The 21,163-nt window shown below is 43.7% G+C and overlaps 1 protein-coding gene across 2 annotated transcripts in view; it reads left to right on the forward strand.

Moving 5' to 3' along the window:
• Positions 1–21,163, forward strand: part of LOC117477305 (nectin-2-like) — an 82,773-nt gene that overhangs the window by 39,677 nt on the left and 21,933 nt on the right. The window contains exon 7 of one of the 2 annotated variants that reach the window (XM_034123983.1): positions 4,736–9,567. The exons of the other annotated variant lie outside the window; for it this stretch is intronic. Coding sequence (XP_033979874.1) covers positions 4,736–5,313 — 578 coding nt within the window. The 3' untranslated portion in view covers positions 5,314–9,567. Of the gene's footprint in view, positions 1–4,735; positions 9,568–21,163 lie in introns of those variants that run through there. 2 annotated transcript variants of the gene reach the window in all.

Raw genomic sequence — 21,163 nt, forward strand, 5'->3', positions numbered from 1 at the left:
TGCTCTTTTCATTGCATCTCTCATCCTCTCAGTTAGCATATGCTCCCTCCTCATCCTCCTTATCTCTCTCAGGTTGTCTTTCAGCCTCCGCAAGTCTGGCGTTCTGCTCTGGGCTCAGTTAAGGGACTCCTGCCCACAGCATTTTCTCTCCCTCTCTTCTGCTCGCGCCCTGCTATCTCCCTCTCTCTTTTTAAGCTTCACTCCTAAATACCAGTAGCTCTTCCTTAATCACAGCTTAGTAGTCTCCATCCTTCCATCCATCCCTTTTTTTCACAAACTCCTCTCTTGGGGGGGTTCTTGTGTGGCTAACCTAGATTTCCTACATTCCCCCTCTCCCATCCTTCCTCACAGGGGTGGCTCAGCTGAACCTCATAAAGTTCAAATGTCCCCAACTAAACCTCCCAACACATCGTCTGAGGGTCTCCTAAGGCTGTCCTCTTCATTTGGTGCATTCTCTCCGGTAATCAGACACATCTGAGGAGGCGGTTCATCAGCATGTGGCTCTGACATTTTCCATCCACTGGGTCTGGGTTTGTGTGGCTGTGTCTGTCAGTGTCTGTCAGTGTGTGTGTGTCTCCGGCCATGCGAAAGCATCCAGAGAACAGGTCTGATGGAGCCAAGTCTCCCTGCAGCCTGCTACTGGCCCCCTGCCCACCCCTCATTAGCACGCACACGCACACACACGCACACACACACACACACACACACACACACACACACACACACACACACACACACACACACACACACACACACACACACACACACACATACACACACACACACGTTCTATAAGTTAACATGCTGACAGAGATTACTACTAAGCTATGCTCTAGGTGTAGCCCACTGATGACCAAGATGGTGTGTGTCTGAGAGTGTGTGTGTCTGAGAGTGTGTGTGTCTGAGAGTGTGTGTGTCTGAGAGTGTGTGTGTGTGTCTCTGCGTGTTTTTGGGGAGGCTGCAGTAGAGTTACTTTCGCTCCATCTCTCTCATTACTTGCGGTCACTTGGAGCTCACGGTCTTGCTGGACGTGACTTCATAAGACGCATGATTCCACAGTATGTTGTGTGTGTGTGTGTTTTGGGGAAGGGTGGGGTCCTGTAGCATGTTTGTTTTTCTATTTCTTTCTCCCCTTGTTGTACACACAGCATGCATATTGCAGTTCTTTTCTGCTGGCTCATCCAACAGCATGTGTTTTTATAAGATGTCCTCTCCTCACCCGCTGAAATGTATTCCATTGGAGCTGCGTTAGTATGCATCCGATGCTGCGGTGGGCCTGCACTGGGAGCGTGGGGTCGCTCCTTTTTACATCTATCTCTTGAATCTTTAAGTGTTAGTGTCTCCAGATTAAGGTTGGAATAAAACATGAATTATCACCCACAAAAGGATTTACCAGCGTCGACTTTGAGAGAGACACTTAACAAGTGGCATGAGCGACGCATTAAAAATAATAGGATGAGAGGAATTTAGGCAGAATTTGCATTTACATTTCATTGCAATTCCCATTGATGTGACGACGATGTGTGCCAGCATCCGGGCCCCAAGTTTCGAGTGTTTCTACGTTGCATGTGCCAGAGCTCCACGGAGCCCGAGGTGATAATGCATTTCTTGTGTTCCTGTTAGACGTGGACACTGAGGGCCAGCTCTCACTCTTGTGTGTGTGAACTGCAATGTTTAGCGCTGCTCAAGGGGCAGGGGGGCACACAGGATCGGAGTGTGATGGTTTGCTCGGGGAGGCTGGTGGGAGAAATTGAAAGAAAGGACGGGAAAACATACCCACATTAAATTATAAAATGTCTTCCCTAGGCATTTGTTGAAAGTGAAGCTCGCAGAGGAGGAGGTAACATGTGACTGAAATGCAAACGCAAATTGGAGAGATGGCAGGGAAATGGATTTAGAAGAGACGGAAAGAGCGTGTGCAGGAAGACAGCTGGTGAAGTGGAGCCAGAGATGGAGAAAGGGCTAGAGAGGCAGAGGAAGAGCTCAGGTGGAGTCGTCGGTACACCAGCGTCTTCTCTCTTGACAAGAATCAGTGTTACAAGAGTAATGCTGTCAGCTCTCTGTACACTTAACAAGAGAAGTTGGCTTCTGATGGATTTCAAATGGGAATGACAATAAGAATCGGGCTGATTCGCCGCTCTCAAATGTAAGGCAGGGATTTCCACAGCAGCGCCTGCTGGTTAATCCTCTGCAGCGGCTGCTCGCAGAGTGGACTAGGAAGCGTTTGCAGCAGACTTGATGTTCAGCTTACCCAACGAGTCTTCATCAATTTCAACCAGGGATTGAAATCAAAAAATTCATTATTAAAAATGCATTATTTCATTTTATTGTCTACTAGTGCATTCAAGCAGATGCACTTAAACATGATGGATGATAAGCAGGCTTTATTACAACAGATAATATTTGTACAACATTGTGCCTTCTTCAGGGATGGAACGAGCACAATGAAAGCTATTTTTTCGTTATTACATCTGGGAGATCCACATGATCTAAACAGAATAAATAAGAACATAATATGAATAATTGACGAATCCATGTTCTCATACTGAATGCATCATGAGCTCCTTATGTGAATGCTCTGTAAGTGTGATATACTTTCAGACATCAATATTTCCTTCTACTAAAAATACTGTTATTTCGCATTTAAAGAGAGGCCTGTTGTTGCAAAAGCAGCTGCTGGCATTAAGCCTAAGCTGGGTATCTTTCATACTGAAGTGCTCCTGCCTCCTGCTTCCTGTATAAGTTGTAATTACTCGCACATGTTCCACTGTAAAATAACAATGTCACTTGGAGAACATTTCTGTGCTTCACAGTGCAGTGGTTGGAGCTGACCCTTAACTCGGGCGGTGTTGAGTGCCATACTCCCTGCCCACTCAGTTATAGATGATGACCACATGGGGGGAAACGGTCATGGGGTCTGCGGGGAGTTGTCATTCTCACAGGAAGCACTTAGAGCCCTGAACTCATGGCCCCCGAAAAGACTGTGCGGTAACACTCATAGTTTTCTGAGAGGTGTTAATCACCGGCACTAGACCCTTAACTGTACTGACTCAAATGTGTAAATTGCAACAAGTATTGAAAGCTGGCAATTGCTTTTTTTGTGGTTTGCTTTATTTAAATCAGATATTTCCTAATTCAAATAATATTTTGTACCATTTTCCTATGTTTTGTTTAGGATGCAAACATAACCTATGCATTTTAATAGGTTGATTTTGTATAAAGAGAATACATTATCTTCTAGAAAAGTAAGGAATTACTTTGAGGTATTTTTTGGTATGAGTGGTATTTACTGTAGGAGTCTTTTGCTATCTCACGATTTTGATTCTCAGTAACACAAGTTATAAAAAAATATGAAAAAGCTGCCTGTTGCATCTATGAAATTGGTCGGCTCAGACTATATTTTTATAAACGTGCATAACAAACATAAGTTGTACACAAATGAACACGGTTTCCTTGCCACAACTTTGGCTTTACAAGATAAGTGTGTATCAGAAGGTACATCAGTTATTTTATTAATAAAAAAAGTTTTAAAAAATTGATTTTTAGAAGTTGAATCCACTCTCTTACAATATTAATGGTTTGCTCCACACCTAGTGCTGTAACTTTGGTGTGTTATTGCCACAGTCAATCTAAAGAACTCAGCCTTAATGTTAAGTGGTGTCTTCCTATTCTGCAAAAGCCGCTGTATATTCTTGCAGAGGATGCAGAGGGAGTGTGAGTTCAGAGACGAAGCACTATAAGGCTGACAAGTCATATGGGACGTCTTCACAACCCCTGATTTAGACACCACCACCTCTCCCTGGGGTTCTTATACACAAACAAAAACACCGTGTACTGGATGGTGGAGCCCTACTTTCACTAACACCCTCCTCAGCCAGTCTGCACTCTAAGAAGACATTTGTTGAGTTCAAAACTAACTTTAAATGCCGTCTTTTCACGTGTATGTGTGTGTAACATGGCAGTCGTGACTAAAACAAAAGCGTGGAATACAAAAAAATGGACATGAAGTCGAGCGGTGCCTTTTTTTTTTTGCGGAGAGAGAGAGAGGTGGCAAACCTTCCCTCTGCTCATGGCTTCCAGGAAGAGTTGTCACTCCGCCATGTCACTTTGTCACTCACTCCTCCTCCTCCTCCTCCTCCTCTTCATCTAATTTCCAACCTCCTCTCCTCCATCCATCATTATCCTCCTCCGCTGCATGGCCTCCACCTGTTCTGCGCCTGCAAACACCGTGCCCTGCTCCTTCACAAAATGTGTGTGTGTGTTGCTTGCACTTCCCTCCCTTCCTCTCTCCCTTCCTCCCCCCTTTGCCTTGCCTTGTGATTTGTGGTGAGCCTTGGAAAGACCCTGGTCGATGAAGGGTGACACGGGCGGGGGGGAAACGTGGTTGTGACGTGGGAATGGGGACAGGAGCAGCTCTGAGGGAGAGGAGGAAATGTCAGTGTAGCAAGAGACTCAGCGCACACACACACACTCAGACACACTTTTGACTGTACCGACACCTCAGCACTCTTACACACTTCACTGAGTTCAGAGCAGCACCACTGACATCACCCAAACGCCTACCTTTCTCGTTTTTCCTTGACATTACCCTTTCTTCCTTCTCCTTTTTGATGCTGTATCTATTCCCCCTCTTGGCCTCTCTTACACACTGTTCTCTTTTTCTCCAATTCTCAACCATATTTCCTTTCTTCCTTTTTTTTCTCCCTCTCTCCCCCGCCTGTCCTCCCTCCTGCAGAGCCCTCAGTGAACCCATCCAATGCCGGCGTGGTGGCGGGAGCTGTGATTGGCTCCCTGCTGGCTCTCCTTTTGGTCGCCGCTCTCATCGCCGTGCTCATCACCCGTAGCCGCCGGCAACAGCAGGGTTACCGCGCCAACGGCGGCACCGACATGAAGACGCGCATGTTCGGCGGAGGCAAGAAGGCCAGCAAGAACGGCACGGGCGGAGGCAACGGGAGCGGAGTAGGAGTTGGAGGCGGGAACAACAATGGGCCGATCTACGTCTACGATCAGGGCTCCTCCCATCCGGGCCTCGGAGAGAAAAACAACCACCACCAGCCACTCACCATGGGGGGCGTCGCCACGACACCCACCGCCCAAGATATCCTGTTGAGCAACGAGCTAGATGACGGCGAGAGGAGGAAGTTTGACGAGCTGGAGGAGGACGAGAGATATGATAATTTCACCGGAGGCGCCCCCATCCTTCAGCTCCGCCCGCCACACGACCAGGACGATATAATTGGAGACTACATGGATGACGACATGGAGTCCCAGCGAGATGGATCCGTCATCTCACGGACTGCTGTCTACGTATAGAGGAGGAGAAGGAGGAGAGGAAAGGAAAGGAGGAGAAGAAGAAGAAACAAGGAAGGATGGAGGAATTCCTCCTGAGGATTTTTAGGCTCCAGGGTCTCGGCCCTGTTCGGGTGGAGAAGAGAAAATGATACCACTTTTTATTTTTGGAGAATTGATCTTAAACATATTATTAATCACAGTGCTACCCCAGAATGAGCAAAGACAGAACACAAACCACTGCTTCTGCTCATGCTATCGCTATCACTGGGACCTTGACATACTCCTGACAGACAGACAGACTAACAGAGAAAAACTATGTAGTGTGGGAGTAGGATAATGGCATCATGATACAAGCTCGGCTAAAGCGGAAGAAACTCTCTTGCATATTCACTCTTATCTTCACCAACAGTGTAGAAGTGGTTGTCAAGCAGTTAGTTAAACATACATGCCTGCTTCTCTCCCGTGGTGAACCTTGTATGTAATGCATTGTGCTGTGACAGCTGGTGGACACTTTGGTTGGGCTGGGAGGAAAACATTTAGAGGTATACTTACAGTATTCATCAGGTGATTTAGCTAAGAAAAGAAAAGTATTTGCTGCTGGCTAGCTCTCATTTCCGCTCTCTCTGCCTTCCTCTCAAACTGCTCTGCAAGCTATCGACAACTTGCTTGATTTTTCAAAACCCTAATCAAACCCTTTCCTTGTGTGCTGCACACATACAGCAGCTTCTGACTCCAACTATGAACGTTTGCAGAGAGTTTGAGTTCTTAGCAAGGTGTACACATTCAAACTTTTGTACTGTGCCTGGAGGAACGAGACGGTAAACAAGAGATGAGGGGAATGAGGTGTAGCCGATCTGACAGGGTTAGGGGATGGAGAGAGGGATTCAGGAGGAGGGCGAGGAGTCTCTTCCTCCTCATCCTCGTCTCCTCAGAGCGCTCCTGACAGGAGGAGCTTGATTGGTAATGAGCCGTGAAGTCACTCGCTTAGCCGGCAACAACAGATTGCCACCACTTATCGTTTATGACGTGACGATTCCTCCCCCGCCCCCCCCCCCCCCCCACCTCTATCTCTCTTATCATTCCTCCGTCTCTCTCTTTTCATCCCTCTCTCCCAGTGTTTATGGGGAGTTTATGATTTATCCAGTAACGTGGAGGTCAGGGCCACAGAGAGCAGCCGAGTATTTTACTGCTCCTGATGTGTCAAATGCCCCACTTACTCTATTCTTACTCTATATCCTGCCCTGACCCCCCAGGACTGACTCTCTGATCCACCTGGAGGGCCATGTTCGCTCCAATGCCTCCAGCAGTATTTTGTCCATGGCCTGAATACCCCCCAAAAATACAACCACTTGAGGTTTGATAGATTTTCAATGAGATCAGGTAACATTTCTATCCATTAAGGGGTGTTGTTAAATGTAGAGAATTGATCGGGAGACATAAAAGGTTTCATCAACTGCGAACCTTCGGGAGTCATATTGACTAACGGGCATCAAGCAGTGAAATGGCCCTTTACGATATGGCTTCAGGGCTGATTGTCTCCTGACTGTTAATTTATCCTCATAACGAGCCACCGGAGGCTCGCCCGGGCAAATATTACTCCGTGGGAACCGCACGCTGCTGTCTTGGAGGCGGAGCGTTTACATCCGGCATGTGTCACTGTGTCTATGGAGCCACTAGATGACTGTGATGGACAATCTTTGAGAGAAGCCCTACTAATCGGGCTTTCCCTGACCTTTCCAATCAAATCCCTCGTGACCCACTGGGAATCTGGTGAGGGCAGCTCTCGATGAGTGTACTGCCCTCTTATAAGGCCTGCCAAAGATCAGCTTGAGGTCAAATGCAGAGCGACCCGCTGCCTAGAGCCAGGATGACTTTGCCTGCCTGCATTTCCTCTCACAGCAGTTGATAACCTTGAGCTATAGAGGTGGGAAACACTTGCATACACTACATGTATCCTTATAGGGTCAGACAGTCCTAGTTTTCCTTTGTGAAAGCTGTTCAAAGAGGCGGAGAGAGGCAGAGAGAGGCGGAGAAGTGGCTTTTAGTGTTCGAACGCGGTCTAGCATATTGTAAGCCAGTGTTCAATAAGATTATCGTCTGATGGCCTTAGCTTATATATAAACGCAGCTCCAGTCAACCCGCTGCAGTTCATTTACTGAACCCAGCTGGTTTGTGACAACCACAAAAAAAAAAAAAATGTATTACTTATTTTTGCACTTGTTTGTGTCACCGCTACAAAGAGAAATATAAGTGTAATACTTGGTTTTGGGGTCAAAATAGCGATAAGGGACAAGACTGTTGTATGTACATTTTGGTGTGAGGTATCTGTGAACTATATATGTAAGCATCTTTATTTTTCTTGTGAAAATGTGGATATTTATAACGATGTAAATATCAGATCGATGGAGCCAGTGTTGTGGAATAAAGAAGGCGGTCTGGGTCAGCTAAACCTAAAGTTCAAATGTCTCAGAGGGCAGTCAGAATGTAATTTTTAATCTAATGAATATCTCGGCGGTTTGGGTGTTAAAAAAACACTGAACCGACTGAGCTGAGTTTGCCTAACAGTCGATTTGTATCGGTGGGAAAAATTATATAATTGTATCATTTCTTTTGTGAAAGTTAACATTGCCTGCAATTCCACAAAATAAGCACACCGTGTTTTTTTGCACAATTGGCTTCTCCTTGACAGACACCCTGCACAATGCAAAAATACCCACAATACTTATAATTTATCAGGTAGACCGTAACCACACAAGCAGGCGGTGGTGTGTGTTGACTCAGCTCTGTGTGTGTATTCAGTAGTGTGTATTTTCGTGATGCTCGGAGGCTTTGGGACATCTCTCACTGCCATTGGGGCTGTAACCTGAGTAGCCTCTATTTATGTCACCATGGAAAACTGGCAAAATGAAGATATTATTGTGCGTTTCCAAAACACGCTTACTCGCACACACACACATACTGTACATATACAGAATGCAGAGAAACATTCTCCCACACACAAACACCCCTCAGTCACTCTCATTATGCTCACTCCCACAGCCAGACTGTGCCGAAGACACCTCATACCTGACAACTTCGCCATCTCCTGACATCAGCCCACACAAATGCGCTCGCATAGCCGCACACACACACACACACACACACACACACACACACACACACACACACACACACACACACACTTACTTCTCCGCTTCTTGCTCAGTGGCTCCGTCAGGACATATACTGTGTCCTGTTACAGTGAAAAGAGCCGCAGCGTGATGTGTCCCCCGCTCCACCGCTTTCTATTCTTCAAGACCTCACTCTGAAACGACCACATTGAACACACACATTCAGGGACACACACACCTTTCACCCGGTGCTGGAGAAACGGGCTTTTGGACCATTTGTCCATTCCACTTCGAGGAATATAGCTTTCATAAAAATGCCACTGTGCTGACCCGCTCCACCTCCCGTCTCACTTTGAATGCTTTTAGAGCCGAGACATCCTACTCGCCTCCAAAATGTTGTTTTTTTCAACTTTTCTCACTTCAGCAACCTCCGCGACCGCCTCCATAAACACACACACACACCGTTGCCACCCACCTCAGCATCAACGTTAAAGGCTTGTCAGACAAAATGCTTTTAATGAAATCCACGATCCCGGCCCGGGTCTAGCACAAGGTTAGGTAGTCAAAACACCCAATATTTATCTTTATTTACCCAGAAAACCGCATACTGTTGCTATCTCTTCGGTTCCAAACATTTGATGACTAATCAAAGCCTTAACATCTCCCATCTCACTTGCAAAAAAGAAGGAATTAAAGAGAAAACTTCCCTGTGTACATAGTATAAATATATAAATATGTAGCAGAGAAAAAGATATTACTAATTTATGGTGTCACGTTTGTGTATTTCTCAGTGACAGCAAGCATGAAGGATTTATTTTCTCCTATTACAGTTTCCTCTCTTTTCTGTTATTTTGCAGTGCTTTATAATTTATGTGCTTTATTCTTGACTGCTGCGCGGTGATTGCTGCCAAAACTGGCAAATGTGCTTCTATACAAATGAACTGGACACACAACAAACCAGTCGTACCCCCAAATGTGCTTTTTATTATTGACTGCTGTGTAATCGTTGTTTTTTCTTTTTCTTTTTTTGTATTCCTTTTTTTTATTTCCAATTTTGTGAAAAAAATAACTAAGAAATTAGAATTGTTGTCACCATTTTGTCATGTCTTTCTATATTTTTTCGTATTTTGTTGCTATTAAAGAATTATTGATTTTTGAAATGTTTCTGCCGGTTGTATCTGCCTCTCCTTTCCTTCCCGTCTGTCTATTTAACACCTGAGGTTAGTTTGGGTGACTGAGGAGCCAGATGGATTAGAAGTGCCAGTAATTGATTCTCACTGATTAGATTCATAGATGAATTGATCGGGATGTGAAGTGGCCCCTGTCTCTTGTCAGCCATCTTTCACACTTCAGACACCCCCACCCTCTGTGTGTTTGTTTTTTTCACTCATTTCCTGGTCTGGCTGTTTCTCTCATTCCAGTTTTGATAAATCGGGGCTTGTGTCAACAGAGGTGCGATAACAGGCTCATGGGAAATAGCAGAAGCCATTTTGTGTTCAACTATTGTCCTGTACTGGAGCTCCACCTCCTCCCAGTCTCTGTGATTCATACATGTTTCTCTGGTTGGCTGAAGTTAAGTGGCCACTAAAGCGTACATTCACTTTCTTAAAGACCTATATAGTATATAATCATTACATTCAGCCGTAGCTAATTGTACTCTCACACAGAGAGAAAAAGGTTGAGGAATGTGGTGCTGTAGCTGCAGTGGTTATCCTGCAGGGAGGCAGTTTGTGTTTTCAGTTGGGGAATGTGCAGGCCAAGCTGAAACTCTGTGAATGGAGCGCCTCTCAAAGGCTGCATTGTTTGAACTCTGACTAAACCAAACTGGTTTGGTCAAATTTTAACAGAAGGGCATGTAGAGGGGTCTGTCTGTCTGTCTGTGTGTGTGTGTGTGTGTGTATGTACATGTTTATGTATGAATGTCCTGGCATGGGAGAGAATGTGTGTTCTCATGCGTGAATGTATGTGCACCTGCCTTATTTGGTTTTTCATACAAGTACCCCCTTTGTGCCGCCGCTAAAATGATACAATCAACTTGTGCTGTTAACGTCCCGCGTCTGTGACAGTTGGTTTATGTCGATTATGGCAGCGCGCCCTCGCTGTCTGCCCGGTGCTTTGATGCCGTCATGTATCTCCGTGTCATCCTGGCTCCTTGTCACACTTCATTTTTGTTGCTGGCTTCTTTTGTCAATGCACAGCTATTTACTGTGAGTCCAGCCCACCATCTGGCCTCTCTAATTGCTTGGATTTCAGGCTGGCGAGATAGAGAGCACTTACACGCACTCCACACACATGCACATACACACACACAGACACACTCTAGGTTTTTCTAGCTGAATGTGAAAGACTCGAGCACAGCAGAAAGGCTTTTAAGCTGCAGCTCGTAGTGAAAGGCTGTGCAACACTTACATTTTGGTCTCGGTTTGTCACCGAAAAAAAGTGTTTGCCTCATGTGGGAGCGGTGACCCCGTAACGCAGAACCTGTCCTATTTGAGCTCCTAGCAAATAACCTGGATCTGAAGCCAAAGCGACAGCAGCTACGCCGAGCTCCACCACCGTGTTCAACATTAGCTTTCAGTGATGAGACATGGTGCCGTGCCCGGGGCAATACAGGCTAGCTGGTAGTGGCCCTGTTTATACCTAGTTGCGTGTGTGAGTGTTTGAGTGTGTGTGTGATGTGTTCTCTGCTCATACAGCGTGATAAACAAGTATGTTCATGTTGTGTGTTTCAGTTTCTGTTGTGCAGCTCAGATTCCAACAGCATGTTTGTGTGGGAAAGTGTTTATGAGCGAAGTGTTATCAGGTTGTTGTGTATGTAGTGAAAAGGGTGTGATAATGTGTGTGTACTGTTTCACACATGCATGTTTGTACGTGGCTATATATTTAACTTCCAGTTCTGGCAGCTACAGCCGCAGTGTTGATTAAACATCTGATGGTGTGTGAGTGTGTGAGTGTGTGTGGATTAGCACACACACACTTTAGGCTCTCTCTGCTGATAACTGCTCACACAATGCTCCTCATTTAACCTCTCACCCTCCGGCTCCAGACCTAACTAATAAATCCCAGAGAGGCTGATGAATTGCCTGGACTGTTGCATGCATTTCTGAGTGATGGATGTGGTGACCTGGCCCTTCACAGGGATTAAAGTGAGTGTCTGCCTCTGACTTCAATTATTAAAGTAGGCTCCTGCATATATTTTTTGGCTTTAAAGTTACTAGCTCATCTTGGTTTTGCCTGTGGTGAATCATCAAATCTCCAGTTGTGTGTGTCTTGTTACTGGAGTATTTCTATCAAACAGGCTCTTCTTTTAACTGACACTGGTATGTTCCTCATTATTTTTTATTCCGGCACATTGGATCTGACTCTCAGCGCAGTTGTGTGCACACTCCTTCAGTTTAAAGACAATGACCCTAAGCATGCAGGGGAGGTAATTAAGCAGAGTTATGGGCGAACTGTGGAATGTTCTTCTCTGGCCAAGTCAGTCATCTGACCTCAGCCCGGCATGCGTTTCATTTTCTGAAGATGAGACTGAGGAAGGCTCTGGAAGAGGCCTGGCAGCTCATCAAAAGGAGAGATAGCAAGTGTCTGGTAAGGTCTGTGAGTTTAGAGGACTTTCCAAAGTTTGAGTTAACTTCTCCAATTGATTTATTTTGGTACTGTATAACAAGGCCAATGCTGTGTTCGGAAACCACATAAAATGTATCATTATGCAACGTAGTACATTTCAGCTGCACAATATGTGGGTTTTGTACTGTATATGAAAAGCCTGGATTTGAACTATATTTGCATTAACTTCCCCATACTCTTCTGCCTAAATGAACTGCAGGTCTTAAGACTTTCAAATGGCAGACTGCCAGGCAAAATGTTAAAATTATTTACCCATTCTGTATTTAAAGTTGTGTAGAAAATGTAACCCTAAATCATTTCAATAATCACTACTGGAAATATTAAATTGAGCAATTGGTTTACAATTGTCGTGAACAATTTTTATAGAACGTAGCTCTGACCGGTAACGCTATGGTTGATACAGTCATGTGAAGACGTATAGCTTGTGTTAACTTGAGTGTAAATAGTCTCTGGTCTTGGCATACTTATTGTTAATTTAATAAACTGTATGCTATATACTGAATTGAGTATGCAGTATGTAAGTTAGAGATTTCAAACAAAGCACTAGTGTCCAAAGCCATGCAAACCATGTTCCTCTGTGAGAAACGAAATGCTAATGTCAACATGCTGGGACAATGCTAACGTTTACTATTGGCTTAGTTTGTTTAAACTCTATATATAGTCTAATGGGAATGGCATTAGTTTGGTTTACGACCAAATTCCAAACTAATCCTGTCCTGATAAGGCTGCACAATAAAAGGTTTATGGGTCACTCAAATGAGGTTAAGGCCCATACCACAAACTCACAATATTCACTGTTCATGCATTCATACATGTCATACCCTCCTCTCTCTCCATACTTTCTCTGGAGAATATTGATACAACACACACAGAAATCCCTCTATACAATATAAGGTTTCACTTCTCACTCAAAACCAAATGTGGACCTCATGGCAGCGCTATAAGAAAACTCTAGGCGTCATCAAAGTCCAGTTGTGACTCATTCTCTGGGGAACATTTCTGCACAGGATTCATAGCACTCCATCCAGTATTAGTTGAAATACTTCAGTCTTGTTCAAAGAAGGGGACCGACCAGCATGGCTAAAAATCCTTACAGTACCAGCATCGTATTTGACGTTGATGTAAACACCCTCAAATAAAGACGTCAGTACCTGATAGTCATTGTACAAAAGTCTCAGCATGAACATTGTGACAATGTGCTAATAATGTACAATCTAAAGTCCTAATACTTTCTGACTGCTGTGTTCCACACATACACATACACTTTCGTTTCCACCGTTGATATTGCTCACTTTCACGTCCTCCTGTATTGAAAATAAATTTAAATCGATATTTTATTTTAAGAAAATGTGTGTGGAGTTCTTCATTTCGCACCGTCTAAGCCAGTTTGTGACAAATTGGAGCCAATTTGGTTTCTGACTGTGGTTGTTTGTGAAAGTTGGATTAGGTAATTTTCCGTGGCACAGGTTATATATAGTGCTGGGATTTGTGTGTTTTGTGTGGGAATCATATGACGCCTGCTCTAATCTGCTGTCTTCTTAGTTTGATGACTTAAGTAGTTTTGGGTGGATGCCGGCAGGCAGAAACATCACGTAACTACCACTCATCCACTTTTTGCTCTGGAAACAGGCATTACAACGTTAATGGAAATAATAGTTCTTCCACACCTTAATATGTACTAAAATGTTGTATCAAATATTGTGCGAGATGGTTTGATTGACAACATCAATTTCAACGAAAATGTCTGAAGGATGCTCCTGTCAAGTATATTTTTGAACAAAAGAGACGTGCTTTTCAAGAATTACCACAGTGGTAAATGCATTTCTTCGATCGTATAGAGTTGTGTTACCGTGTTGAGCAAGGTGAAAGCAAAGTGCAGAGGAAGTTACATTTGTAAATAATCACAGGAAATTGGAAAACGTATCATTCCTCTCCCTCAAGCGGTAAATGCTTACATCGATCATCTCTGAATTCTGGTCATGCAGGTTTTTTTCAGATATGTGTGTCTGCCTATACCCTTACACACACATACACACACTTTTATAATACACAAGCGAGGCAGACAGACAGGGGAAGTGGATTCTCCTGTTTCCCCTGGAGGCCCCTGGGCGTTTACTCTTCCTGTCCCGCGCTGATCAGGCTGGAGGTATCTGGGTGGTTGCAATGCATTGTTGGCCGGATGAGGCACGTCTCCCTTGGGGTGGCACATGCTCAGCCGACTGCTGGGAGGGCAGAGAAGGGCAGGGAGCGAGGGGGAGAGGGGGAGAGGGGGAGAGGCAGTATGGACGGAGGGCAAAGAGGGAGAGATGGTGGGAGGAGAGAGAGAAGGGGATGGTGCGTGAGATCTGAGGCCTTGTGTGTTGGCAAAAGCAACAGAGAGATAGCCGGCATATGAATGTAACAGTGACTAATGCATGATTGAATAAAAGGGGCGAAGAGAAGACAGAAGAAGAAGAGAAGGAGTCTTGGAGGAATCAGAGGGTGAAAGGGCAGAAATCAGAGGGAGAAAGGGAGGAGACGCCTGATTAAAGATGGAGTGGAAGACGGCTGAATGAAGGGAGGGGGACCAGGAGGGCTGAGTTGTTGCAGCTGTGTTGATTTAGCTTCTCACATCAGATTGTGTTTCCGTGTGTGAGAGAGAGAGAGGGAGATGGAGAGAGAAGCTTTAAATGCTGCTGACCTCCACACACCTGCACAAACGCCCAACATCACCAGATGGAAGTTTGCAGAGCGATTGCTTTGCGTGTTAGCGAGTTAAATAAGCCCCGAAAGGTCTTCATGCTGAGACTTACCTGGAACAAATCCTGTTCTAGACGATAGAAAAACAAAGAACATGAATGCATTATGACCACCAGGGAGTGTAGCTTTGAGCAATGTGTGCACATGTCTGAATGTGTGTGTGTGTGAGTGTACGTGACTAGGTATGAATAAAATAGATTTATATCTGGGAAAGAATGGTTTGTTGCTGCTCCTAAGAATAGATTCTGTGACGGAAATGATTTTGATGCTGTATGCAAGCCTCTGCGCGTGTGTGTGTGTGTGTGTGTGTGTGTTTGTGTGTGTGTGTTTGTCTCGTTTTGTGCGTATTTGCCCTGGAGTGTTTTGCAGATCAAATGCACTTGCTGTTTAATTCACCGTCTCAACAGGCAGCTCTTACAAAGTACATGCACGCACTGGCACATGCACGTCTGCATACTCTCAGATATAAACATACAGAATGGGAGATGAATATGGAGATAAAAACTAAATAAGTCTGCAAATATTTGCTTTTAGGAACTGGAGAGGGTCTTCTGGGGACTGCTAAGTACAAAGTAAATCGTGGATGATTGTGTGTGCGTTCATTTGTGCATGTAACTGCAGATGTTTGCCTGCCTCACAGAATGGCATGTGAATGCAAATGTATGTTTTCTTCTGAGTGGGAGTTTATCACAACTGTTTTCTGAGTGCTGTTAAACAACTAATGTTTGTGCTTCACTCTCTCCGTGTTTTCCTCTTAAGATGTCTGGCGATGACATCAGAATTGAATGATATCGTGCCCCGTGCTACCATGATTAAATGCGTCTGTGCAGTCATTAACATTGTGCATGTATGGAGGCCGAAATCACTGTCATAATATTATTAAGAGTATTGTCTGAAGTCTGTCACAATATATGAAAAATGAAGACAAATTACATTTAAATTAAAACATTTTCAGTGCAATACACTCCACTGTTATGCATTACATCAGTCAAACCCTAAAATACCATTAACATATTGCATTAGTATTTAATTACTTTTTTTAGAAGATTAAATGAGTTTCACCATGAGAAAAGTACAATGAATATAAAGTATATACTTGAGGTTTATGTAGTAGTAACATATCTTACACTGTTATATTTTGCATTGCATTATATAGCTGAACCACTCGCTATACAATAATGCTCGTTCACCAACTTATTGTGGCTATTTTAGTATATGGAATATTTAATTTCTAATACATACATTTCATAAATTGTACCCATTATTGTAAAGTGAGATTATTTTGTGTTACTGCTCACACATATAGTATAAAAGACTATATTTGTATATATAATATATAAGACGGCAATAACATTTTTATGACAGTTTATTTGTTTTTTTGATTCATCCTATGGTGTATGAAATGTTCTCAGCTCTCAGTCTGGTGAGGCCCTATTATGTCTTTTGGGATGTTTTTCCTTTCTGTAGTGTGTTATTCAGGGTTTTGTGCTTGTTAATAGTCCTGCAAAGGCTAACACTCCCCCCCCCCCCCCCCCCCTCCCCCATCTCTGTGGTTGACCAATCACAACGGAGCCGGCCAGCTAACCAATCAGAGCAGACTGGGCTTTGGTTTCAGACCAGAGGTGAAAAGAGGTGCTGCAGCACAGGCAGTATGAGAAAAATAAAGAGCTTTTTGAACATTAAAGCATGGAGACATGTCACAGGCAAAATGATGAATGTACTATAATTGGAGCTGTAATATAACATAATGCTATATTTAGTGTATTTATTTGTCATACTTTCATCATTAACATTCCAGTGAACCTTGACAGGTGATTATATTAAATTATTAGGCAGCTCGTTATAGATTTATAGATTTTCCTGTCCTGTGGTGCTCGCAGGCTGACCGGCTGTCAGAGATGTTATCTCCGCTGCACGTTCCCCTGCAGGGTTCAAGTCTGCTCTGCTCTCTTTGTTTGATGTGAAATAACAGCCATAGTGAGGAGGAGAGGACTGTCAGGACTTCACTAAATTGATGTGTGTTTACGTCTTTGTCTGCTCATGTGGCATGTGTCAGCTCCTGCTTTATGTCCACAAACGGCCTCCCCATTCATCTGTCTGTCATCTTATCTCGACATCTATTTTCCTGTAATCACTTCTTCTCCGGCGCTCTTATCTTCCCATCGTCTGCTGCGCACTAAATGTAAGAGCTTCGTCAATAATATGTTAAAAAAAAAACTGTGCGAGTACTTGTTTAACTTCATCCCATGCTGTCTAACCAGTCCCAGGGTGTAAACTCCTTTCTTCATTTCATTTCCTCTTTTCTCAGCCCAGAAGCATAACTTTGAAAGGGAATTACATTATTGATTCAACCCATTAATTATTGCTCCAAGAATCAGAAATATGTAAGCACAAAATCAAACTGCTCCAAGCGGATTAGTCAGGCTGTTGGCTCTACACACTTTGCTTGCTTGTCTCAGTGTGTTTTACATGTGTGTGTGATCTGTGACCACAGTGCAACACCTGCTGGGGGTCTCCTGTATTTCTTAGGCGATTCCTCTGCTTCAAGAACCTCCAATGATTTTCACCCGTCACCCCATCAAACGGCCAACAGCCCCAATTCACAGTTAAAGTGCACTTCAGTGTAAAATGCGAGACAGTTTGGAAAATAGCTTTGCATTGCTATTCGAAGCACAGCGCCGCTGCACTATCCTCTGTCCGTTTAGCTGTCAGCTTAGGACAGCGATAGAAGAAAAGAAATAGTCTTGCATGGACAAAAGGTCTTATCTTGGTGGAGGAAATTAAATATTATTGCAATTTGGCGTTGGGCATCTCAGGGGCTCTACGTGGAATGGTTCTAAACGCGAGTCCATTATCTCGTTCTCAAACATGGACGTGATCTTTGTCACCTTGGTGGTAATATCTGGTTCATCCCAGCTCCTCAGACCTCTGATCCTGCCTTCAGCGGAGCAGCGGGCGTGAACATCGTGCTCTCTTCACTGCGGGTAATAGCTGGAACTTCTTTGTTGTGCGCCAAACAACTGGGAATAAACTGCAGACATATATATATATATATAGCATTCACAGTGTGCATGCATGCAGGCCTTACATTTTGATTAATTTATGTTCCAGTACATTTCAGCTTCCCTAAGTCATTACCCTCCCAAACGACCGCCATTCCCGGGGGCTTTCAGACAAACAAAACTCTTCTACTGCGTGCTCTGGTCCAATGTTTCTACTCTATTTGTCGTCTTGTGTTTGTGCGATGGTTTACGTGCTCTCTGCGGGAGTCTGTGTCATCATCTGGCTTCCAGTTCCCAGTTATTTATCTGTGTATTACACACACTGTCCAGGTGCTGCTCGCAGGTCGTTTATCCTCTATAGGTCTCCACCGTCCTGATATATGGGGCTGTTACATTTCTATATCACAACACTCTGCCTGCGGAGCAAACACACTTGCATAGTGGCCTGTCTAGCAGCAGCTTCGTCATGGTATGTGTGTTTGTGTGTATTAAAGGGCAAGTGTGTGTGTTGGCCTTAGTTTTTCACGGTCATTTATCCTATTTTAAGGCCCTTTTACTCTGCTGTTCTCCTCTTAATACCACTTTTACTCGCTTCGGGGTTTTTCTGTTGCCAAATTGCTATTCATTATTGTGGAGAGGCTGTGTGTATTTTTAATGTGGCTACTTCCCAATTGTTACACTGGCTTAATAGTGTGTTATACTACTGCATGTAAGGCTGCAACTAATGGTTGTTATTCCTCATGAGGTTTATATGTCTGAAAACAGCAAAACAGGCCTTTCAAAATGTACAAAAGCCCAAGGAGATGTCTTGAAATTGTTAATATAATCAGAATCAGAATACCTTTATTAGTCCCACGGAGGGGAAATTTGCATCGTTACAGCAGGAAAAAGCCGAAAAGTAAAAGAAAAATACTTTCCAAAATACAAATCCTGTAACAGTGCTTAGGATTTAGCAGCCAGGTATATATTACACAGTTATAGTAATATATGGCATAAGAAAAGCTGTAAATCCTTATATAAGGTAATATGAACCTAGATTTAGAAGCAGGAAGTAGAAAATGTTTGCATTTTATTTTTTTAGATAGCGATTACTTCTATATGGTTAAGCAACTTCTCATTTCAGCTCTGTGAAGAGGATATGGACGATTCTTTTCCTTTTGTTTCCATGTTAATAGAGAAGTGGAAATACTAACAGTTTATTTAAAGCTATTAGAGTTTGATGTTATCTTTATGTAAATGGAATAAACTGGTAAATACAGTTATCAGTTCACTTTTCATTTTCAATGGCGCGAGTGGGCTTGCACATAATGAGTAAATATGTTAATTTTGAAGGCATTATAGTGTGTGTGTGTGTGTGTGTGTGTGTGTGTGTGTGTGGTGTGTGTGTGTGGTGTGTGTGTGTGTGTGGTGTGTGTGTGTGTGTGTGGTGTGTGTGTGTGTGTGTGTGTGTGTGTGTGTGTGTGTGTGGTGTGTGTGTGTGTGTGTGGTGTGTGTGTGTGTGTGTGTGTGTGTGTGTGTGTGTGTGTGTGTGTGTGTGTGTGTGTGTGTGTGTGTCGTGTGTGTGTGTGTGTGTGTGTGGTGTGTGTGTGTGTGTGTGTGTGTGTGTGTGTGTGTGTGTGTGTGGTGTGTGTGTGTGTGTGTGGTGTAGTGTGTGTTGTCGGCACGGCCAGCGTACTACTTGTCTTGGTGCAATGGCGACAGGCCTGTATTAGGCAGGTTGAGCTGCAGGGGGAATTTTGTAACACTTGACCTGTTTTACTGAGTCATTTGTGTGGAGGAGGGAGGGATCGAGGATGGGGGGGGGGGGGGGTGGGCAGTGGTTAGTAGTTTGGGGGGGATTGGAGTGATGAGTGACAATTAGAAGTGATTGAGAGACGGGAGAGAGAGAGAACAACAGCTGGGGGAGGGAAAATGAGATGACAGTGCCTTCATATTTCTTCCTTCTTACTTTCTCTCTCCATCTCTTTTTTTTTTCTCACCCGTCACTCCTTCTCTGTCTTCTGGCTGAATCGCCTCGCTCCTCATTACTCACCCATCCAACCTTAAAGGTCATAAGCACTTTATAATGCAACAATATCAAACTTCTCCACGGAGCTGTTGTTGTGGAGTTTCTGTGTGTTGTTGAAAACACTCGACGCCACCTCTCATAGATATTAATAGAGTATTTTTCATTTGCGGAGCTCAGCTGGTGGTCTACTGCCTCGGAGGAAGAGTGCAAGCCGCGTATCTGCACACTGGCTCTCCCTCTGTGCTCACATTTCCTTTGTGTGAGTGTGCTTGTGTTTTTCTCCTCCCTTTGGGTATAATGAGTTTTGAGTAATGGTATGACCAATAGAAGCCATATTAGAAAATGTTGGGTGAGTTCACCCCAATAACAAATAAAGCACATAGATCTTGTGATTCAGCCGTGGAGATATGTTATTATTATTCGTCCAGGCTTTAGGGGATTTCAATGTTTCCAGTTCCCGTTGGAGAAAAAAGTATAAATAGTCCAGACGGGCATAAAAAAAGGGAAACTCAAAAGAGCTTGCAGAGGTTTTTTAGGGGTATGTACCAAGTGAGCAACTTCAGAAAAGAATGTGGTGACGTTTGTGAAAGTGGAGTTCAGTTCTCCTTAATACTTCCCTGTTCCTGCCAGCTTAAGCAAGTCTGGAAACGGTACAAGTTATAAAAATGATTTGATTTGTATTTTTATTGTGTAGTGTTGTTCGCTGACACATCCAGCTCCATCTAACTGATTATAGGTTCAAGGTTCAAGGTTCTTTATTGTCAATCTGACATAGCTACAGAGTAATTATGCAGTTGAAAATCTTATGTCACAGGCTTCTCCAACAATGCAACATAATAACATAATAACAATAAGAGCAAGAGCAATACAAAAAGAAAAATAGTTATAAAATAAAGTGATGATGTGGAATAGTGCAGTACGAGTCTATATACAAGTTATTGGAATGATATATATATATTAGGTATTGGATACATATTATTGAGTAGCTGAAGAATGTTTTGAAGTTGTTTCAACAGTTCAACAGTTCAATTTCAATTAGTTCAATTATAGAGATTCAGTCTAGCAGGATACAGATAACAAGAATACTTATTAATGAGGACATATTACGCTCTTTTCCAGGTTCATATTTGTATTCTGTGTCTACTGTGACGTGTCTCCATGCTTTAATGTTCAAAAAGCTCTTTATTTGTCTCATACTGCCTGTGCTGCAGCACCTCTTTTCACCCTCTGTTGTGATTGGCCAAACGCTTCGATCACAATGTGTCGGAGCGCTAGCCTATACAAGCCGAGTCTTACGAAGTGATGTCACTATGTTCCTGAAACTAATCAAAGGAGTCCAATAGCTATGTCGGATAGAAACTCCCTTTGGAGCATATTAGGGCCTC

The sequence above is a fragment of the Trematomus bernacchii genome, unplaced genomic scaffold (genome assembly GCF_902827165.1).
Source record: "Trematomus bernacchii unplaced genomic scaffold, fTreBer1.1, whole genome shotgun sequence".
Taxonomy (NCBI): Eukaryota; Metazoa; Chordata; class Actinopteri; order Perciformes; family Nototheniidae; genus Trematomus; species Trematomus bernacchii.